The sequence below is a fragment of the Stegastes partitus genome, unplaced genomic scaffold, assembly GCF_000690725.1.
Source record: "Stegastes partitus isolate 25-593 unplaced genomic scaffold, Stegastes_partitus-1.0.2 Scaffold1942, whole genome shotgun sequence".
Taxonomy (NCBI): Eukaryota; Metazoa; Chordata; class Actinopteri; family Pomacentridae; genus Stegastes; species Stegastes partitus.
In genome coordinates, this window is record NW_007579673.1 from 1 (window position 1) to 19109 (window position 19109).

Here is a 19109-nt window from a genome sequence, read left to right on the forward strand (position 1 = left end):
AAACTGCACTTAGGTGTTGAATGCATGCAAATTGAACTGATGTTGATCTTTGTATGTAATTCTAAGCGTCATAATATCCTATAAAAAAACAGCTACAAGAGGCCAGCAGCAAACAGTAGTTAGTTCTCATGCGCTGCAACTGTGGATGCAGGGAAACTAGCAGAAAAGTTGAAACGGATAGTTAATCAATAACCAAAACTCAACATTTGCATGTACAGCGACAGATTCATCACAGCCAATGTGCTTTCTAATCGGTGAAATGTGGGTGAATCAGATGGAAAAAGGGAGGCACTGGTCTACAGAAACAAAGCTGTGACTTTGCTTATAGACTTGGAGGAGCGGCTACATCAGCTTGAATGAAACTAATGCACCAGTGTCTGAGTTTGACAATAATTTTATGCTCCTCTGTTGATCTAGTGGCAAATAAAACACATTCAGCTGGGATTTACTAAGAAGCTTTGTTACAGATATAAAATTTTCTAAATTAAAACCATCCAAATTTCCCTGTTAGGTTGCTTTTGCTTTTAATTTTACAAAAAAAAACATTTAATAATTGTGAAATCCTCCAATAAACATGTGTAAAAAGTAAAGCCTGAGCTCTGTGACGTCTGTAATCATATCTGCTGCACCTCAACATCTCCCCGTGTGCAGTCCTGTGCGTCTCCTCTTTGTTTCCACACAAACACTACGGCAGCTGCTTTTGATGAGTCACACCTTCCACTACAGAGCAGGAACAGATTGTTCCCACCAATGCGTGACACAGCCGGAAAACAGTGTCGCCTGAGCCAGTCTTTTAGCCACAGAAAGTAAAAAAAAAAAAAAAATCATTTAGTTTTTCGGCGAGGACGCGGAGCTGTGATGAGGATTCTGTCTGAGGCAGATGCAATCTGAAGAGGTCGAGCACCTCTGCGGCAGATTACAACTTCCAAGGACGGACTTACAATCTTATCGGGTGGGGGGGTGCTGGCGATGTAGCACTTGATCTCTCCTCTCTCCCCTCTGACGGCGTACTGAACCGGATCACTGGAGATGATGGGTGGGCCTGAGGGAGCCGGAGTGGACGAGGCGGAGAGACATGCAACAACAGGGAGCGTTACAACAACAGACAGCAAAGCAAAATCTAACGTTTATAAAGGTCTGGAAGATATAAATCAATACAAGGATGATGTGTAGAAGCTAATGTCATTATATTATATACACTATATTTGACAGTGTCACCGTCCACAAGCGCACAGAGGAAGCTCAAAGCTGTGATGATAGTGATTACTAGCACTCAATCATAACAGTGTGCTCATATTTAAGCTTAGGTTTTGAGAGAACCTTGAACATTTGTTGATTCAGGTTCTGGTCACACCAAAATTTATATCATCATTTCAAGGTTTACAAAATTTGCTTGAAGTAAACGCCACATCCGTTCTCTTTCTATGTATCTGTGCAATAATAATATCAGCATTTCTGTTCATCTAAAAACCACTGATGTGTGCAGTAGTTTTATGTTTTAGGACTATGTATAGTTTGGTTTATTTTTATTATCATTCCTGAAATGTTTGCGCTCTCTTTGCTGTAGATTTCCCCACTGTGTGATTAATTAAGGATAATCTAATCTTAAGCTGTATTAACATGACTGTATATTTTTAATAGTACATGATTTACTGTAGTTGGGTATTTTTATGGAAATGTGAAGGATATGTTTGAACTTATACTTACTATGTTTTACAGCTGTAGGTATAACATTGACATAATTTGCCTCTTTTAGTTTATGGTAAGTGAACAATAAATCCCCAGAAATGTGCTTTTTTTCTCTTTTTATTTTTCCTTTTTTTTAAAAAAAAAAATAATTAAATTACAGGCTAATGGCTGGGTAATAAACTGCCAGTATGTTTTCTGTTATTTTATGACTTTATTTAACAAGTTGTGTGAAAAATGTGGTTAGAATGTTAAACAGCAGAAATTATTATTCTAATTATACTATTTTCACAATAAACACACAGTAAGAGTAGAATTAAAATGTCTTATAACAGATTTACCATTAAATAACAGGAAAATGTCATTTCACAGTTAGTACACCACTGATTTTAAGATGTCCTATTTTTATTTTTTAACTATAGATTCACCGTAAATGTTAAAAATTTTATTAAATAAAAAAAATTTAAAACTACAAGACAAACACATTTCTAGTATTTTATGGATTTATTTAGTATTTGCAGTTTTTCTCCTACAGATATACCATCTAATAATAGGAAGTGTCTTCTATTAGCATTGTTAAAACATTAAACAACAGGATTTTTTGTTGTTGTAGATTTACCATTAAAATACAGCAAATGCCCTTTAAAAAAAATTAAGAGAAGTTTTTTATTTTTTCAACTACATGACAGTCTGACAGTATTTTTTTTTGTCAGCTACTTTATTAATATGTAACGTCTACAGTTTTTCTACTGTAGATATAATGTCAAATAATAAAAAGTTTTTTGTATTTGCACTTTAGTTACATCATTAAATAACAGAAAGTGCATCTTTTACTGTATATAAACCATTACATTGAAGTAAATGATCATATTTTGTTATTGATTTTTTTAATATAAAAATTTCCATTAAATAATAAGAGGAAGTTCTGCTTTACTGTTCTGTTTATTTCTCCCTTTTCTACTGTAGATATACATTCAAAAAATAGAACATTTCTAGTTTTTCTCACAGTAAATTCACTATTAAAATGCAAAAAGAAAAAAAAGCCCTGTTTTACTCTTTCTCTTTTTTTGAAAATGAATTAATCTATTTGTATTTTTTAAAATAATTAAATGTAAATTTTTGTTTTTTAGCTGCAGGCCAAAGTGTGGGTACATGTTTACATGTTTTTTTTTTTTCTTGGCACTGAAACGATGCGTAACGGCTCGATGTCAGTCATGAAAATGAAACTGATGTTTCATGATGACTTAACTGATTTAACATAAAGTATTGTCTTGTCAGTGATTTTTGCTCATGTGGTCACCAGATCACTAGATCTGCTGTTGATACGTGAGGCCGTGCTGATGAATTTATCTCCCTTCCTCTCTGCTCTGACCGGGTACTTTGTCATTTGGTGAAGATTTAAGATGCATTTGTGAACTCCCTTTTCATCATTGTGTTCTTGGTGAATCAGTTTTGATTTATTAAGTGCTCGCTGGAGGTTCTTGACAGTGAAATATTGGCTTTTAGCCTGTTTAGGACTGAAAAATTAGTTGATTAGTTAGTTTGGGTCGAGCTCGGGCAGGAATGAATCAGGCCGGGTCGAAGGAAACACTCGGACCGTGTACTGAGCAGATTCAGTGGTTTCACAGCTGTCAGATACAGAGAGATGCTAACAGAAGGATACTTAGATGCATCTGGTTACATTATTCATGTCTGACACAGAATCAGGGCTTCACCGTGCGTAGGAACACGTTTCATGGTTTTCTCTGTTATTAATAGCAAAGTAAGTGGATATGAACTGACCGTTGACAGTCAGCGTGACCTCGGTTTCTCCAACTCCGATCCGCGGCACGATGGCCTTGCAGACGTACTGGCCGGCATCAGCCTGACTCACCGACTTCAGGTACAGCTGGTTGTTGTTGCTGAGCACCTAAAACACATAAAAGAAACAGGATATTAGGTTTGTGAGATGGAGAACAGAGACAGACAGACAGACAGACAGAGAGAGATATTAAAAAACGGCAGTGCAGGAGGGAGGGAGATTTATATTTAATTCATAAAACATGTTGATTTACTCAGCAGGCTCCATTAGTTTTTTTTTTCCTCGAGCCTTTCTTAACTTGTTAGGCATGAATTAAAGATTTAAGATATGAAGACGGAGTCTCACTACTAACGGTCTGCTTTACAACTGAGCAAACATTTATGAAGTCTGGGTCTCTAATATAGGTTTGGTTCTATTCTAGGGGTTGAATATTTTAATCAGACATGAATCTGCACTGTTGAGTCAAAGGTCAAAGGTGGTCGGGGTGGTTTGTTCTCACCATGCTGGAGCCCTTTTTGGTCCAGGTGAGGGTGAGGGGAGGGTTTCCAGACCACTTGCAGTTCAGAGTGACGTCGGAGTCCACGTCCACGGTGACCGGCCGGGGCTCCACCACCAGGATTGGGCCGACTGAAAAACAGTACAATTAGTGATCACCAACTGTTAACATGAAAAAAAAATGAAAGTGGAGTCAAGATATTAAAAAATGTAAAATACAGTTCTATTAGAGTAGAACTTATTCAAATTCTTCCTGATAGAAGTGTTCATTTAGCCTGCAGCAGAACCGGTGCAGGACATTTTCCTCTCCGCTCTAATATTCTGATTATTTGCATTACTTAATTCATTTAAGTGTCTAATAGAAATAATTATTACATAACAGCTTTGGACAAAACAATACGGCTGTGTTGGGCTGAACTAAACAGAGAGAACAGAATATGCAGGAACCATCTACTGCAGATTAACTCTCCACAACGCATATATGTAATGTGTAGTTCAACATAAAATGCTGGTTTTGTTTTAGCAGTTTTAGTTGTTTTAGTGTTTTTAGTGTTTCTGAGTTTTTAGTGCTTCAGCATTTTTAGTTATTTTTGCATTTTTAGTGTTTATCATTTTGGTCTTTTTAGCATTTGTAGTTGTTGTAGAATTATAAGTGTTTTAGTTTTTTTTTATTTTTTTTAGCATTTTTAGTTATTTTTGCATTTTTAGTGTTTTAGACTTTTTTTTTTACTTGTTTTGGCATATTTACTGTTTAAGCATTTTTAGTGTTTAAACATTTTTTGTTTTACCATTTTTATTTGTTTTAGCATTTTCACTTATTTTAGCATGTTTAGTGGTTTAGCATTTGTAGTTATTTTAGCATTTTTAGTTGTTTTACCATTTTTACTTCTTTCAGCATATTTCGTGTTTTTACATCTTTTGTGTTTTAGCATTTTCAGTGTTTTACTATTTTTAGTTATCTGAGCTTTTTTAGTTCTTGTTCTTTGTACTCTGGCTACTGTTATATTGTAGTTTTAGCACTTTATTCCATTTTCGAATCTATTTGTATTTTTGCATGGTGTACTTGGTGAATGTTGTAGGAGATCTGTTGGAATTTCATTCAGCCTGCGCTACTGCTGTATGTCTGGCAAAATGACAAAGTATGATTTGATTTGATTTGATAAACGCATCGTGCTTCCTAAGACAAACGCACATCATCTGAATCCCGCTCGGCCCAGGAGTGTTTGCCCTCGACTCACAGTGCACGTCCACGAGGATGCTGACGTTGGTGTTTCCCACGGCGTTGAACACCTGACAGGACACGGGCTCGGTGAAGAAGGAGTGATCGGCCGTGGTGACGAACACACTTTCTCTGGCTCCCTCCAGCAGAATGCCACCTTTAGCCCACCTGACAGAGAAACAACCAGCTTAACAAGCAACTCAAATCACCGCTACGTCGACCAGAGGCAGCAGGAAACCTCAAAAGACAAAGTGGTGATTGAAATGTTATTATTAGACAATGAGTGTTTTTATATTATCAATTAAACTCACATTTATGGATTCCAAAACCTGAGGGAATGATTGCAAGAGATTTCCTTTCATTTCTGTGATCCATACTGGATCTGGCCAACGCAAAGCCACATAACCGTGCTGCACATCTTCCATTAGAAGACATTTTAATACACACTGGGCAGGCTTAGTGCCTAAGCACCTGGCAGTGCTCCCACACCGAGACCCTCCGGTGGAGTCTCAAACCTCACATTAAAACTGTTGAAGTCCAGCGTTTTGCAATTGCAGCGCTTCAGTGCTGTCGCTTAGGATAAAAGTCAGTGTTTAACTGTACAAATGTTCGATACTTTCACCAATTCTGTGCTCTAAGCAGAAATTGCAATTCAGGAGCAACTCCAGAGGGTGGATACAGGCAGATTGGAACGCATGAAGGAAAATCTATCGGCATTAAACGTCTGATTGGGCTCCGAGTGTTGCACTGCTGGACCGGCATCAAAAAGTTTCTCACCTCTTGAACTGCACCACAAAGCTGTATATTCACACTGAAGAGCATCAGAGCATCAAGGAACTTAGTCCAATCGTGTCATCTTTTCTAGTTTACTTAATGTAAATACATGAGTTTAGCTTTTGATTCTCACTTTCAGAACACTTTAGAATTCACAAACAAGAGTTCTGATAACACGAGTCAAATGATTGAGCCGCTGTGAAGAAACAGAACCAGCATATAAGCCAATTTCCCAGAATGCATTGAGTTAAAACTCCTTATTGTAGTTTAATAAAAACATAGTGGAAACTTGTGTCTTTGATATGTATATATGTATATATAAAGGTGTGTTGCACTTGTTTCTTTTCATAATATTCAAAACATTTCTGAAAATTATCACTTATCATTCATCTCACTATAATTGGAACCCAGCTGGCAGGAAACGTTGCTACAACATTAGATAACATTACATACAACTTCTAACAATTCTTTAAATTCATTTTAATCGAATGTTTAAAGAACATTTTAGGAATATTTTCACTTTCAGTAATGTTCCTATAAAGTTAATTTAATGCTATAATGTCAACATTCAGTGGACGCTATAGAAACACAGATTATGTTCTGTGATAACAAAGGAGGAACATTCTCAAACCAAATGATATGAAGTCCCCAGAGAAACGTTCCTGATATGTCATATATATGTTAAAGGTGGAACATTTTTATTTCGGGAGCACATTATTAAAAAGCTTCTTCTGTAGAAAGTGACAACAAAGGAACGGCGTTCTCGATGCAGCGTTGATAAAAACGTTTTTAAGATGTTGCTGTGACCTCAGATAACAGAATGTTCTTTATAAAACCTTCCCAGTCTGTGTAGTGTTAACAAAGGTGGAACATTCTGTCTGCAATGTTCGGTTCTGGGAATGTTTTTGAGGGACAATGTGACAAGATAACAAAGGAGGAGCGTTTAATCCAAGATTCACAGTCTAACAATGTTATCACCAAACATTTTTATAATGGCTTTAGTTACCCTACCTACAAAAAAAGAACAATTTGGGAACTAAAAGAAAACATCCTGCTGAGAACATTTTATAATTCTAATTTGGAAGCAGCTCCACAGGTTGTCTTTGGTCAAAAATGGCTTCAGCAGTTGACACTTTGACTTTTCAGAGTTAAACGAAGAGAAAACTTAGAAACTGTAAAAGGAAATTGATTCAACTTAATATCTTAAGTTTATTGAACTTGATTTCTCAACTTCAGTTAATTTAACTCAACCAATTTTTTACACTTTAACAACTCATAAGATGATTTTGAACTTTTAATCAGCTGAAGTGTAGTTAAATCAGATTTTTAAGGCAGCAAGGGAGTTTCTGCTTCTCACCTGAATGAAGTTAAAACGATTTACAGTGCAAAATATGTATCCAGTGAAAGTGAATGCAGACCTGTAGCCCATGATGGGAGGGTTGGCGGTGGCCTGGCAGGTGAAGGTGACCCTCTCGCCCTCCAGGACGGAGCGAGGCTCGATGGACAGGGTCACCGTGGGAGGGTCTGCACAGGGGAAGAAGATTACTAATGCATATCGGCAGGTTTTTACACAAACAAGTCCTGAAAACTGAAGCTTCCACAATAATAAAAATCTGTAGTAACGCCGTCCTCCCACCGAACTCACCGACTACACTGGATGGGAAAGAAAACACATCAGTCTTCTTAATTAAATATTCAAACTAAGGTTTCCTTGTGAGCAATCATTCCCTGTTTCACGCAAACACAAAAAAGTTTCTGCTTCTCCAGATGTTGAGGAAAATCAACACGCCGAGCCGCTTTAGGTAAAGATTATTGGCCTCAAAGTTGGTGCCAAAACAGCACAAGCAGCTAAATCAAATTTGGAGCGAGTCCAGGTTTGAGAATGTGTTGAAAAATCGTGACTGTAAATTCATACACAAAGCCTTTGAGTTATTTTTTTCTTGGCTGATAATTACTTTAACTTGACAAGTGCCGAGGCAGCTAATTCAAATTATAGACTGATTTTCCGGCGTGTCTACACAAAGCCAGCTTGGCTCCGGTAACCTGAGCTCCATCGGGGCACTTTAATAGCGTTCAAGTGGAGAAGAGGACTGGCGTACGGTGGACGTTGAGATGGACGGTGGCTCTTTTGCCCATCGGCACCGCCGGGTTGCTGGCCACACAGGTGAAGTTGCTGCCGCTGTCGGTGTCGACCGGAGTGATGGGCAGGTAGCTCCTCGTCGTCACCCGTTTCCTGTCCGGCAGCACTTCCTAGAAGACGGGACAGGTGTTAGGATGGGAGAAAGCATGAAAGCATCTCACAAACAGCCACAGCTCATAAACTACAAGTCGTATTGAAAAGATTCTTTCACCGTGTGAAGCGCAATATTGTTTTAAACGTATTTTCATGTACTTGCTATGTTGTGTATAGATTTGGTGGCAGGTTACAGAGACCCTCGTTTCTGGTTTTCACCCGAAAGTTTGGAGCTCTGATATAATGGGAGTGAATGAGAGTTTTAATCTGTGAAAACATAACAGTCCTATGGCACTAAGAGTCACTCTGAGTGAAAGGAGGCAAAAATGCCAACATCCATCCATCCATTATCTACACACCGCTTAATCCTCACTAGGGTCATGGGGGGCTGGAGTCTATCCCAGCTGACTCAGGGTGAAGGCAGGAGACACCCTGGACAGGTCACCAGTCTATCACAGGGCTACACTTAGAGACAGACAACCAAGCACACTCACATTCACACCTACGGACAATTTACAATCACCAATTAACCTCAACATGTTTTTGGACTGTGTGGGAGGAAGCCGGAGAACCCGGAGAGAACCCACGCTGCACGGGGAGAACATGCAAAGTCCACGCAGTCCCCACCGGGACGCGAACCGGCGACCTTCTTGCTGCGAGGCAACAGTGCTACCAACTGTGCCACCCTGCAGCCCAACATATTTATGTATAAATCGCTCATGTAGAGAAGAAATTGTGAGAAGGAAACGAGCTTAACGGCCCCTTTTTTTGTTATTAAATGAAAAATTACGGATTTTCAAAAGATAACTGTGACTGCGTAAAAACCACAAAACATATGAAAACACGGATTCAGACAAATAACATACAAAAATTAGTGAAGCGTTTAAACTGTGAATGAAGTTTCTAGTGTAAAATATGCCGGAGCAACAGGGTTCCAAACATGGCTTGGTTCGACCGACTTTCCATTCATTTCAATGGGGATATTTAATGCAGATTTATTTTTTGGAATGTCGTAAAAACTGTGCAATGAATCACCAACAAAGACGCAACATTCCCGACCGAGCCGCACGTTTTTAATATATAATTTACATGGGTTTTCTCAAAGTTGCAGGATGAGTTAGGCGCCAAAAATCGAGTCAGAAGAATCCATAAGAACAAGTCAGAGGAAGAGCAGTGAGTGTGCTTTAGTGCTTATACATTAAAGCACTTAATAAGGGAGGAAACAGAAGGCATCATGGGAGAAACAAAACAGAAAGTAGAGAAGAGAGAGGAGGTAAATATTGGCTGGTTACTAATGGAGCCATGAGAGGTAATAAAATATAAATAGCAATGCACAGACAGAAATAGAATGCATATATAAAGTTTTGTGGGAAGAAAGATATAGGAGGAAATAATTGATAGATGAATCAATAATGGAAATAATCTTCAGTTGTAAAACAGAAGCCGTAAATCTCTTCTGCCCGATATGACCGTAAAAATCGCAGTTTTCTCGGGTAAGGGGAGGTTTTATTGAAATACAGCGAGTTAAAAAATGTGTCAAGAAAGCGCTCGGGCTGTAGTGAAGCTGCGTGGTCAGTATCACGGTAATATATGAGCTGCATGTAATATGTATGAGCTTGTGTGGGGGGCATAAAGCTGCCTGTGACGAGATGTAAAAACATCTGTGCTCCAGTGTGTGAGTCACGGTTTGCGGCTGCGAACATGAGAAGCATGAGTGTGCATACATGAGTGTGAACGCAGGAGGACGGGTTGTAATCAGACCGTGTGCAGGTGTGCAGCTCCTGCCTTTACGTTCTTTATCAAGAGTTGATTAAACACATAGACGATCATCCTGGTTTTGTCAGGGATGCGTTTGTTTCTGTTTTAAGCGGTGATACAAAGCATATGGAAGGAGGAGGAGGAGCGTAATTACACATTTTCATGCAGACGCCCAGCTATTTAAAAACAGCAGGTGTAGCGTTTTGTGAATGCAAGATTTATGAAATTAGCGGGAGTACATTTATTTAACTACTAATTTTAATTAGCCGCCGCTGCAAACCTTTAGCGCAAAAACGGTTTGTAACGGTTCGCTGCAAAATTCAGCACAGAGGAGCTAAAAGGAGCTAAACCAAATACTGTCAGTCTTTATTCATAATGTGATAAAGTAGGGTGTCTGTGTTATAGCAGCGACTCACATAAACATCACAACAACTTAACAAACAAGTACGCAACAAGCTATGTGAGTACACAACATGTACACACAAAGTAGTCGGCTTTACATTTGTATTTCTGCTGCTTAGTGTGGCTGCACGCTGTAAAAAGTTTTCCTTGTCATGTAGGTTTAATTTTTCTCCATAGTGTTGAAAAACACAAAAAATATCAATAAAACTGCAAAAATGTCTGTAAACTAGCATGTAAGATAAAAAAAATAACACTCAAAACTTTGAATAACCATAAAATTCAAGTTGAATATTGTAAAGTTAGAAACAGTCAGTGAGAATTAACAGAAAAAGAATGAACGGTTCGATAATTTTACATTCATTTGTTAAGCTAAAGATGTATTTTATTAGTTTTCAGTGGTTTTAGTTCTCACAGAAAAATGTTGACTGAGCGATAATTCACAAGTGGATAATAAGCATTGATAAACTGTTGAAATCAGGCTTTTCATTGATCTATATAATGTTTATCATTCGATCTATTTATCATTGTATCTATGAATATACATATTGAGGCAATTTCAAATCTTTCACACTTCACAAAGCCAACATATATGCAATCTGGTGTTAGAATAAAGGCTAGAAAATTTATTTTAATTATTAAAATTACTGTAATGAATGTGTTTTTGGCATCCAGCTGACCGAACATGTTTTTTTGTGGGGTTTCTTTTTTGTGTTTGTTTTTTTTTACAGTGTAGGTATCGGTGGCCCTCCAGCAGCCTGTTTGTACAACTCTGGACAAGTAAGTGCAGACAGTGCAGGCCGGTTCAGACCCAGACAGACCATTCAACAGACTGTAACAACAAATGTCAGAAAATGGAGCGTGCACAGCGGGCGGCGACGAGTCAACACACTGCAGTTCACATACGAAAACACAACAGACTCTCATATCATGGCTTTGTGTTGTGTGAAGAAATCCTTTGCCTTGAAAGAAAATATAAGCACATTGGTGTTTATGTATATTATATGTTGTATCTACCCTGCAGAACATGTACATGCTGTGTTAACGCTGCTGACTGGGACGACTCCCCTACAGCTCAGCAAGGCCAGGACGCTTAGGGTTGCCAAGTTTGATCAAATTTCAGTTTCATACGGCAGCTTTTGGTCAATCACAGCAGCTCGTGTCTGTATTTTGAGTTCACTAGCTGTCTAAAAACTGCAGTTAACATCCATCCATCACTTATACACCGCTCAATCCTCGCTAGGGTCGTGGGGGGCTGGAGTCTATCCCAGCCGACTTAGGGCGAAGGCAGGTTCACCTGGACAGGTCACCAGTCTATCACAGGGCTACACTTAGAGACAGACAACCAAGCACACTCACATTCACACCTACGGACAATTTAGAATCACCAATTAGCCTCAACATGTTTTTGTGGGAGGAAGCCGGAGAACCTGGAGAGAACCCACGCTGCACAGGGAGAACATACAAACTCCACGCAGAAAGATTCCGGTGCCCCCACCGGGACGCGAACCGGCAACCTTCTTGCTGCGAGGCAACAGTGCTACCAACAGCCACCCTGCAGCCCCACAGTTAACATGAAAAACTAAAAAATACTCTCCAACGTATACAAGCAAAGTGACTCCTACAGTAGGATGCCAAAGAAAAGAGCATAAGAACCTTAGTGCTGCTCTGAGAAGCTGCGATTCCTCCCTTGAGCATTTACTTCTAGCAAATATTGGAAAAATGACTTGTCTTAGTTTGCTGTAGCAAACAGATACTGATGAGATATTTCACTTATGGTTTTGCTTCTCCAGAAAATAAATACTGCATTAGTCGACATGCTTACAGCCTGCTACCAGGTTTCAAGGCACAAACCGCCGCTCTTTGGTTTGCAGGTCAGAATCTGCATTTTGTCAAAACTTTTCTCAGTGAATGTGGTCTCCATCTGCTGAGATGTTGTCAACTGAGAAAGTCTAACTTTGTCTCCAACACGCTCTGCACACTATTCGCCTCGCGCAGGACCTCAGGCTGCTGTGCGGTGTACATACTGTACTCCCCCTTTGAAACGTGCCCACGGCAAGAGAAGCACATAAACAAACAAACAAACAGACCCAGAGTGGATTTTTATCGAGGAGCAGATTGTAAGTATTAGCGTTTGTGTTGCAAACTCTCTCAAAGCCATTAGCGGGCATGTGAGATTTTTGCAGATCTCATTTCAGCGTAATAAACTCATCTGCTTTTATGTGCGCTTTATGATGCATGACTCTTTTCCCTGTCTTGTGCACGTGCGGCCGCTATTATCTGCATGTGTGCATGTTGCTGGTCGTGCTGTGAGTCACCGTGGACTGGTAGGCTCCCTCCACGGCCACTCCATCCTTGGTCCACTGGATGTGAGCTGCAGGCTTCGCCCCGCGGGTCACGCAGGTCAGGTTGTACGGAGTCCCGGCCATCAGCAGGAGCTCCGGGGTTCCCTCCACCACCGGGTCCTCGGGGGGGACTGCAGGAAAGACGCATACTTTAAAATAAATTCTGCAAGCGTGCACTCATGCATACCGAAGAAAACATATCTGTACATATAGTGGGCATCAACTAAATTCTGTCCAGCTTTGCACATGATAGGTCAAAGGAACACACGCTCTTCTAAATCTGCTTCTTAGGCCAATAACATAAAAGTGCAAAGGGCAATGCTAAATTATTTCATGTTGTTGTTATATCCAAGTCTGTTGTCCAACTTCTTCCCCCGTGAGCCGATATCTACTTTAACCTTTAACCTCTGTGCTGCTGGCCGACCAGCATCTCAATATTTTATTCTTCCTGTCCATCAGAATTCTACACTCAAGAACAAATGAAGAAAAACAGGTTTTGAATTTCTATTTAACATGAAGAATGGTTGAATTTAAGGTTAAAGTTGAGATTCTCATGGTGACGTATCAGACCGGCAGCTTCACGGGGTTGAGAAGACTGAATTATTGCTTTTCTCGAGAGCTGTGCAGATTCTGGACACAAACTTGGTTTTCAAGCCTCCAAGTTACACAAAGACATACGGCTGCAGTCTTTTTGTTTGCTTGTTGTGTATTCCTGACATCAAAAAATGCACACTGAATGTAACTTGTCAAGCAGATTAATGATTTGCCAAATGGAAGCAGATAGGAAACCTAACAGGGAGTGACGGACCCAATATGTGTAGAAGCAACTGAACCATAACGGAGCATCTAAGCTGACCATGTGACTTCAACCACACAGGTCATCTCAAACTGGAAAGGAGCCACAGTGACAACTCTCCAAGACAGGAGTATCAATTTGGCATTTTTTTGTATTTGTACAGCTCAGATTTCTTCAGACTGAAAAGGGGCTTTGCTTAAACGTTGCTGGTAAACAGAAAATCAGAGAAACATCCCCTGCATCTGATCACTTACTGAGCACATTGAGCTTGGCCCTCCTGGAGCGCAGGGCGGCCTCGGTGGCCTGACACTCGTACAGAGAATCATCCGAGAGCTCGGCGTGGGAGATCTCCAGATTGTACTGGCCGATGTCCAGAGCGCGCAGCACACGATACCTGGGCCAGGCTGCAGGAGACACACAGCAGGGTTTAAAGATAAGAGATGGAGACAGAGATAGCCAGTAAAAAAAAAACAAAAACAACACAAACACTGTGCTCATTTACTTGTCGGAATCCCCGCTTTAGTCATGCCTCACACATCGCGCAGCATTATGTGTTGCACGCGGTGAAAGGAACATGTTGGTGTTTTGAAAGGAGTGTCGGTGTGAAGGAAGAGGAGCATCAAATGATGATATTACAGCCATGAGTCATCACAATGGTGCTGCATTCACAACAGATCTCAGGATGACGTCTTTATTTTAGGAGGACTGAGTGATCAGTTTCAGGTGGAATCTCTTAAAAATTGGCAGATAAAATTAATGTTTTTATGTTCATTTATTTAAAGATGAAGTCTGCAATTCTGAAAGAAGCTTGTTGATATTTAGTGAGTTCACATATGAAGAGTTCATTTGCAAAAACAGATAACTCCATCTTCACAAACCTTCAGAAAACCCACTTTTCCATCGTCTACCTGAGACAACAACAATCAAACTTAAGTTATCTCTATTTTTGTCATTACTACTGAGTCAGATCCACTCAGCTTCAGTTTGATTGATATGATCTCAAGCAAACAACAACATAAAAGTTTTCTGAAAATCTACAAAATTGGAGTCATCTGTTTTTGCAAATGAACTCTTCATATGTAGATATTCGACCTGTCCAGGGTGTCCCCTGCCTTCGCCCTAAGTTGGCTGGGATGGGCTCCAGCCCTCCCGTGACCCTGTGAGGATTAAACGGTGTATAGATAATGGATGGATATTTAGATACTGAGCATGTGCCAGATTTACCTTCATCTGCCCACGTGCATGAGCACAACCGTGCACAAGCATGAATGTGCACAGAACACGCTCTAATAGTGTGTGGATTTGTCCATGTGAATTGTCCCTGCAACCATAAAGTCTGGACACCTTGAATTTGACACAAAAAGCGTATTAGATTAGAACTGCTTACCCCACCTTTAAATTAACACCATCTGGCCATTTTTCATATATTGTGACCTTTTTTTTTTGTCGTGCACTGAACTGCTTTTCCTAAAAACATTTGTTGTAGTACAAGTACCTGATGACAAAAAAATGTTTACTTTAAAGGGGAGTTTCTCTAAATTAATAATTTATCACAAAAACAAGTTTTATAGTTATTATTTCTTGCTATGCTATGCTGCTATGAAAGCAGTTCACAGAGTGTGAGGTGGATCATCCAGACTAACAGTGTCACTTATTTCCTGGAAGGAGATGCTGCTCTTGAATTTTTAAGGCGTTGTTTTTCTCCACAGTGAAGAGCACAAATAAGTTCCAGGTTTATTTGGGGATGCAGCAGAACTATCTGAATGCATACATATCATGAAAGACAAGCGAGTTTCCAGAAATTTTTGTGAAACCCTTTAAACTGTGAATTTCATCAGAGGAAAAACGGTGCATAAAACCTTTGAGAACATCTGGGCCTTATTTTCTTTTCATTCAGTGTCACCGATTTTTATTTCTGTCCCCTACTCGACTGTGCGGCGGACGACTGACACCTGATCTGTTTACAAGATAAAGGAAATGTAAAAAGCTCTTATGAAATGGATAAATGCTGAATCACAGCCGCGGCACATCAATCAGAGGCAGAGAGCAGCGAACGGGACGCGTATTTACTTGAAAATGTCAGAGCTTTTTATCACAACACAAAGATAACATTTAGTGTTTATTTGCAGGCGTTTCGAAGACCTCCTTTGCATTAACCCCAGAGTCTGGAGATCATGACGTCCCTTTTTTTTTTTTTTAAACACAAACACAGAGGAATATCATCAATGCGAAACTACAGAGCCAGCATAGTAGCACAGTTACAGATAAACAGGATTTTTTTTTTCCCGCACAAACACTGATCAAACACACTATACCATACATCAATTCCTGTGTGATGCGCAAACTACAGGCAGTTTCCAATTACAGCAGCAGCGCCCCCCCTCACCACCCCAACCACCATTTTTTTTCTCCTCTCTGCGTTTGAACCCTTCGCCTCTCAGACAAAGACATAATTGAGCGTGACGTCCCACTAGGGGGCACTCATTGATCCTCCGTGCCCAATCCTAACATGACATCATGGATTCAGATGGCAGAGGCAGGCGGGCAGGCAGACAGTCGGGGTGCGGAGAGGAAGACGGAGGATGTGGAGGGTGGAGGGTGGAGGGGGGGACAAAAGTATTAGTGGAGATTACATCATCCACTCCAGCACCTCGCAGCATAGCAACCACAGAGGTGAAAGCACCCCGGGGAGAAGGAGAAGGAGGAGGGAGGAGGAGGAGGAGGAGGAGGAGGATGAACAATAAACTGCCACCACTGATGCCTGCAGGTAGAGGTAATTTAGGTATCTGCCCTCATGCACATATGTTGCCGTGCATTAATTGTGTATCAAAAGGGTTTGATATTCATTTTTTCTTTTTATATCCACATGCATGAATATGTGATGTCGACAAACTGAACGGCAGGAACGAGGTATGAATCTGCTGCACGCCCACACTGTATGTAATCACACATGCATCACATGCAACACACCTGCAACACCTCACTGGACATGAATGTCTTTTGTTTGGCGCAAACTTACAGACTCCCCCTCCCCGGTAATAAATAAGAAGAGCAAAACACCGAGCTGCCATATGTCAAGGGGAAGAATGGCAGCAACTAAGAGTAAAAAAAAAAAAAAAAAGGTTGATGATAGATGGTGGAAAAGCAAAGGGGGGAAAAAAAAAAGAGACAAAGAGGACAACATGTTTATCAAATGTGTTTGTCAGCGGGACCGTGCTGGTGAAAAAGGGCTACAAGGACAAAGGGAACATTACCGACGGAAAGAGAGCGGCAGGAGGAAGGGATGGGAAGAGAAGAGGAATAAAAAAAAAAGCAACAGAGGGAATCTGGGGAGGAAGAAAGAAAGAAAGAAAGAAAGTGAGGATGAAGCTGTGGTTTCACGAGACGACGCACCGGGAAATAAAAGGAAGGTTGAGGGAGAACGAGAGACGTGCTGACCTTTAATGAACCTGTGAATTAAATCGAGTTGAACACAAGATTCACATCACATGTCAGATTATCACTTGTGTGACTGTGTGTGTATCTGAGTGTGTGTGTGTGTGTGTGTGTGGGCGGTGGTTTGACTGGATATGTGTGTGTGTGTGTGTGTGGGCGGATGGGTATGCGATGTTTTTGTGTGCTATACAGCGTGTGTCGTTCTTTGTGGATGAATTTACAGCGTTGTGAGAAATGTGATGAGTGGTTTGCAGCTGAAAGTATGTGAGTGCTAATGTAATAAGTGTAAGTGCTAATGCAAAAGTTCTTTCATGCAGGTACTGAAAGCTTTGTGTAGTCGCTTTTTCCATCCATCCATCTGCTATGGCTCAACCAGAGTAGAAGCAAGGTGATATTTCAGTGTTTCCAGGCCAGGTGGGATATATACTGTGTAATGTATTTTTCTGGCACTGTAAAAAAAAAAAAAAAAATCTGTATAAAGTGGTGAAAATCTGGCCGCAGAAGTGCCAGAAAAATACTGCAGTGTTCAAAAACTACAAAAAGAGTGAAAATAATGACAAATATCTGTAAAATAATTATAATTTTTATTTTATATTTTATTTAAAACAATAAAACTGTGTTCTTTTATGGTTAGACGTTGTTAAAAGACCAAATTACTACTTGTAAAAAAAATACTGATGGCATTATTTACCATTTTTACCATTTTTTTTAGGGTTAATGCATAAAAGCAATTTTCTTTGATTCTACTAAATATAATCTATAATTTAACAAACCGCTATTTAACAAAAAAAGAAAAATATTTAAATCACATTTTAAAAAATAATTTTTTTATCCTTTTCTTTCAAACAACAGCAAATATGTTTTAAATAATGATATACTTTGCTGATTTAAACACAGCTGAAAAACATGTAATTTGATCATTTAACAATGTAAATCAACGAATTACCATTTTTTAAATATAAATTTTAGATATTATTTAAATTATGTACTGTTTTGGCCTGTTTTTTTCTTAATATATAAGTTATTATTTAAAATATAAGTTATTTTTTGTAAATTAACACAAGACGGAAAAAATCTGTAAAATAACCATAAATTGTTTATAAAATCGTAAATCGCTTCGGTTTTAGATTTAATTTTTCATTTTTTGTGGGTCTACTTCGGGGTCGCCTACCAATTAGAAAACCAGCCCAAAAAACATCCAGTAGCATCTGGACCACCTCAAGTTTCATATTTTAAAACAAAGGAGCAATAAAATATTCACTTTTTCTGACTGTAGTTTCGTTCTTTTTGGTCACTACCCAAAGCTCACAATTACAGCTGGAAAGTAGACTGACTGGTAAAAAAAAATGTGCCTTCAAACTCTTCACCACAAACTTCTGGTGCAACATCTGCAATGCTGATCTTGAGATCCTTCTCTTGGTGCAACAGCTAATTCCCCACCCGGGAGGATACAGTCAACTGTTTTTTCTTCACAGAATCAGACTTGGAGATGCCGTGTCTCATCCCAAGTGCTTCACACTCATCTGCAAATCACCTCGATGCCTGCTGAAGGTCACTGTCTGACGACGCCAACAGAACTCGATCGTCTGCCAAGAACGGAGAGGCAGTTCTGAGGTCCCCAAACAAGACGCTATCTTCCCCCCCGGCTGCGCCTTAAAATCCTGCTCATGAAAATCAAACTAACACGATTGGTGACAGGGGACAACCCTGGCGGAGGCTAAAACCAACGTGTTTAACTTCTCCATATAAATTCTCTGGCAAGTACTTGGACACAGTTACAGCTCCGATACCCCATGCTGGTGCTGTAGTCCCCATAGGAGAAACATGGACTTCTATAAGTGCACAAATCACATGAAAAGGGGGAAGAGGAAACTCCCATAACTCCTCCAGCAACTGTGCAAGTCTGTCCAAGGCAGCATGGAATGGATCCTCAGAGCTTTCTTTCTTGCACCCTGGCGTAAGTTTTCCCTCGGATGCTTAGCTGTGTGAAAACTCGACACACTCTCTGGTTCCACTTTCTTTTTAAATGTGAATCCTCAACCAGTTTTCCATGTGGCGCGTCCATATCGACAACCCAACCATGTCCAGAGGCCTCATCAATACACAGTGCCTCATGGCTCAGGAAGTGTTTTCCATGAAAGCAAACCATTCCTACTATAAAATGGCCT

The 19109-nt window shown here is 39.9% G+C and overlaps 1 protein-coding gene across 1 annotated transcript in view; it reads right to left on the reverse strand.

Moving 5' to 3' along the window:
• Positions 1–535: 535 nt before the first annotated feature.
• The window catches only part of LOC103373289 (kin of IRRE-like protein 1), a 77116-nt gene continuing 58542 nt past the window's right edge, over positions 536–19109 (reverse strand). Inside the window, exons 3-10 of the mRNA XM_008303137.1 lie at positions 13761–13910; positions 12684–12841; positions 8075–8225; positions 7394–7499; positions 5221–5369; positions 3987–4114; positions 3469–3595; positions 536–1042 (exon numbers count right to left, since the gene is read on the reverse strand). Of these exons, the coding sequence (XP_008301359.1) occupies positions 825–1042; positions 3469–3595; positions 3987–4114; positions 5221–5369; positions 7394–7499; positions 8075–8225; positions 12684–12841; positions 13761–13910 (1187 nt within the window). The 3' untranslated portion in view covers positions 536–824. The remainder of the gene's footprint in view (positions 1043–3468; positions 3596–3986; positions 4115–5220; positions 5370–7393; positions 7500–8074; positions 8226–12683; positions 12842–13760; positions 13911–19109) is intronic.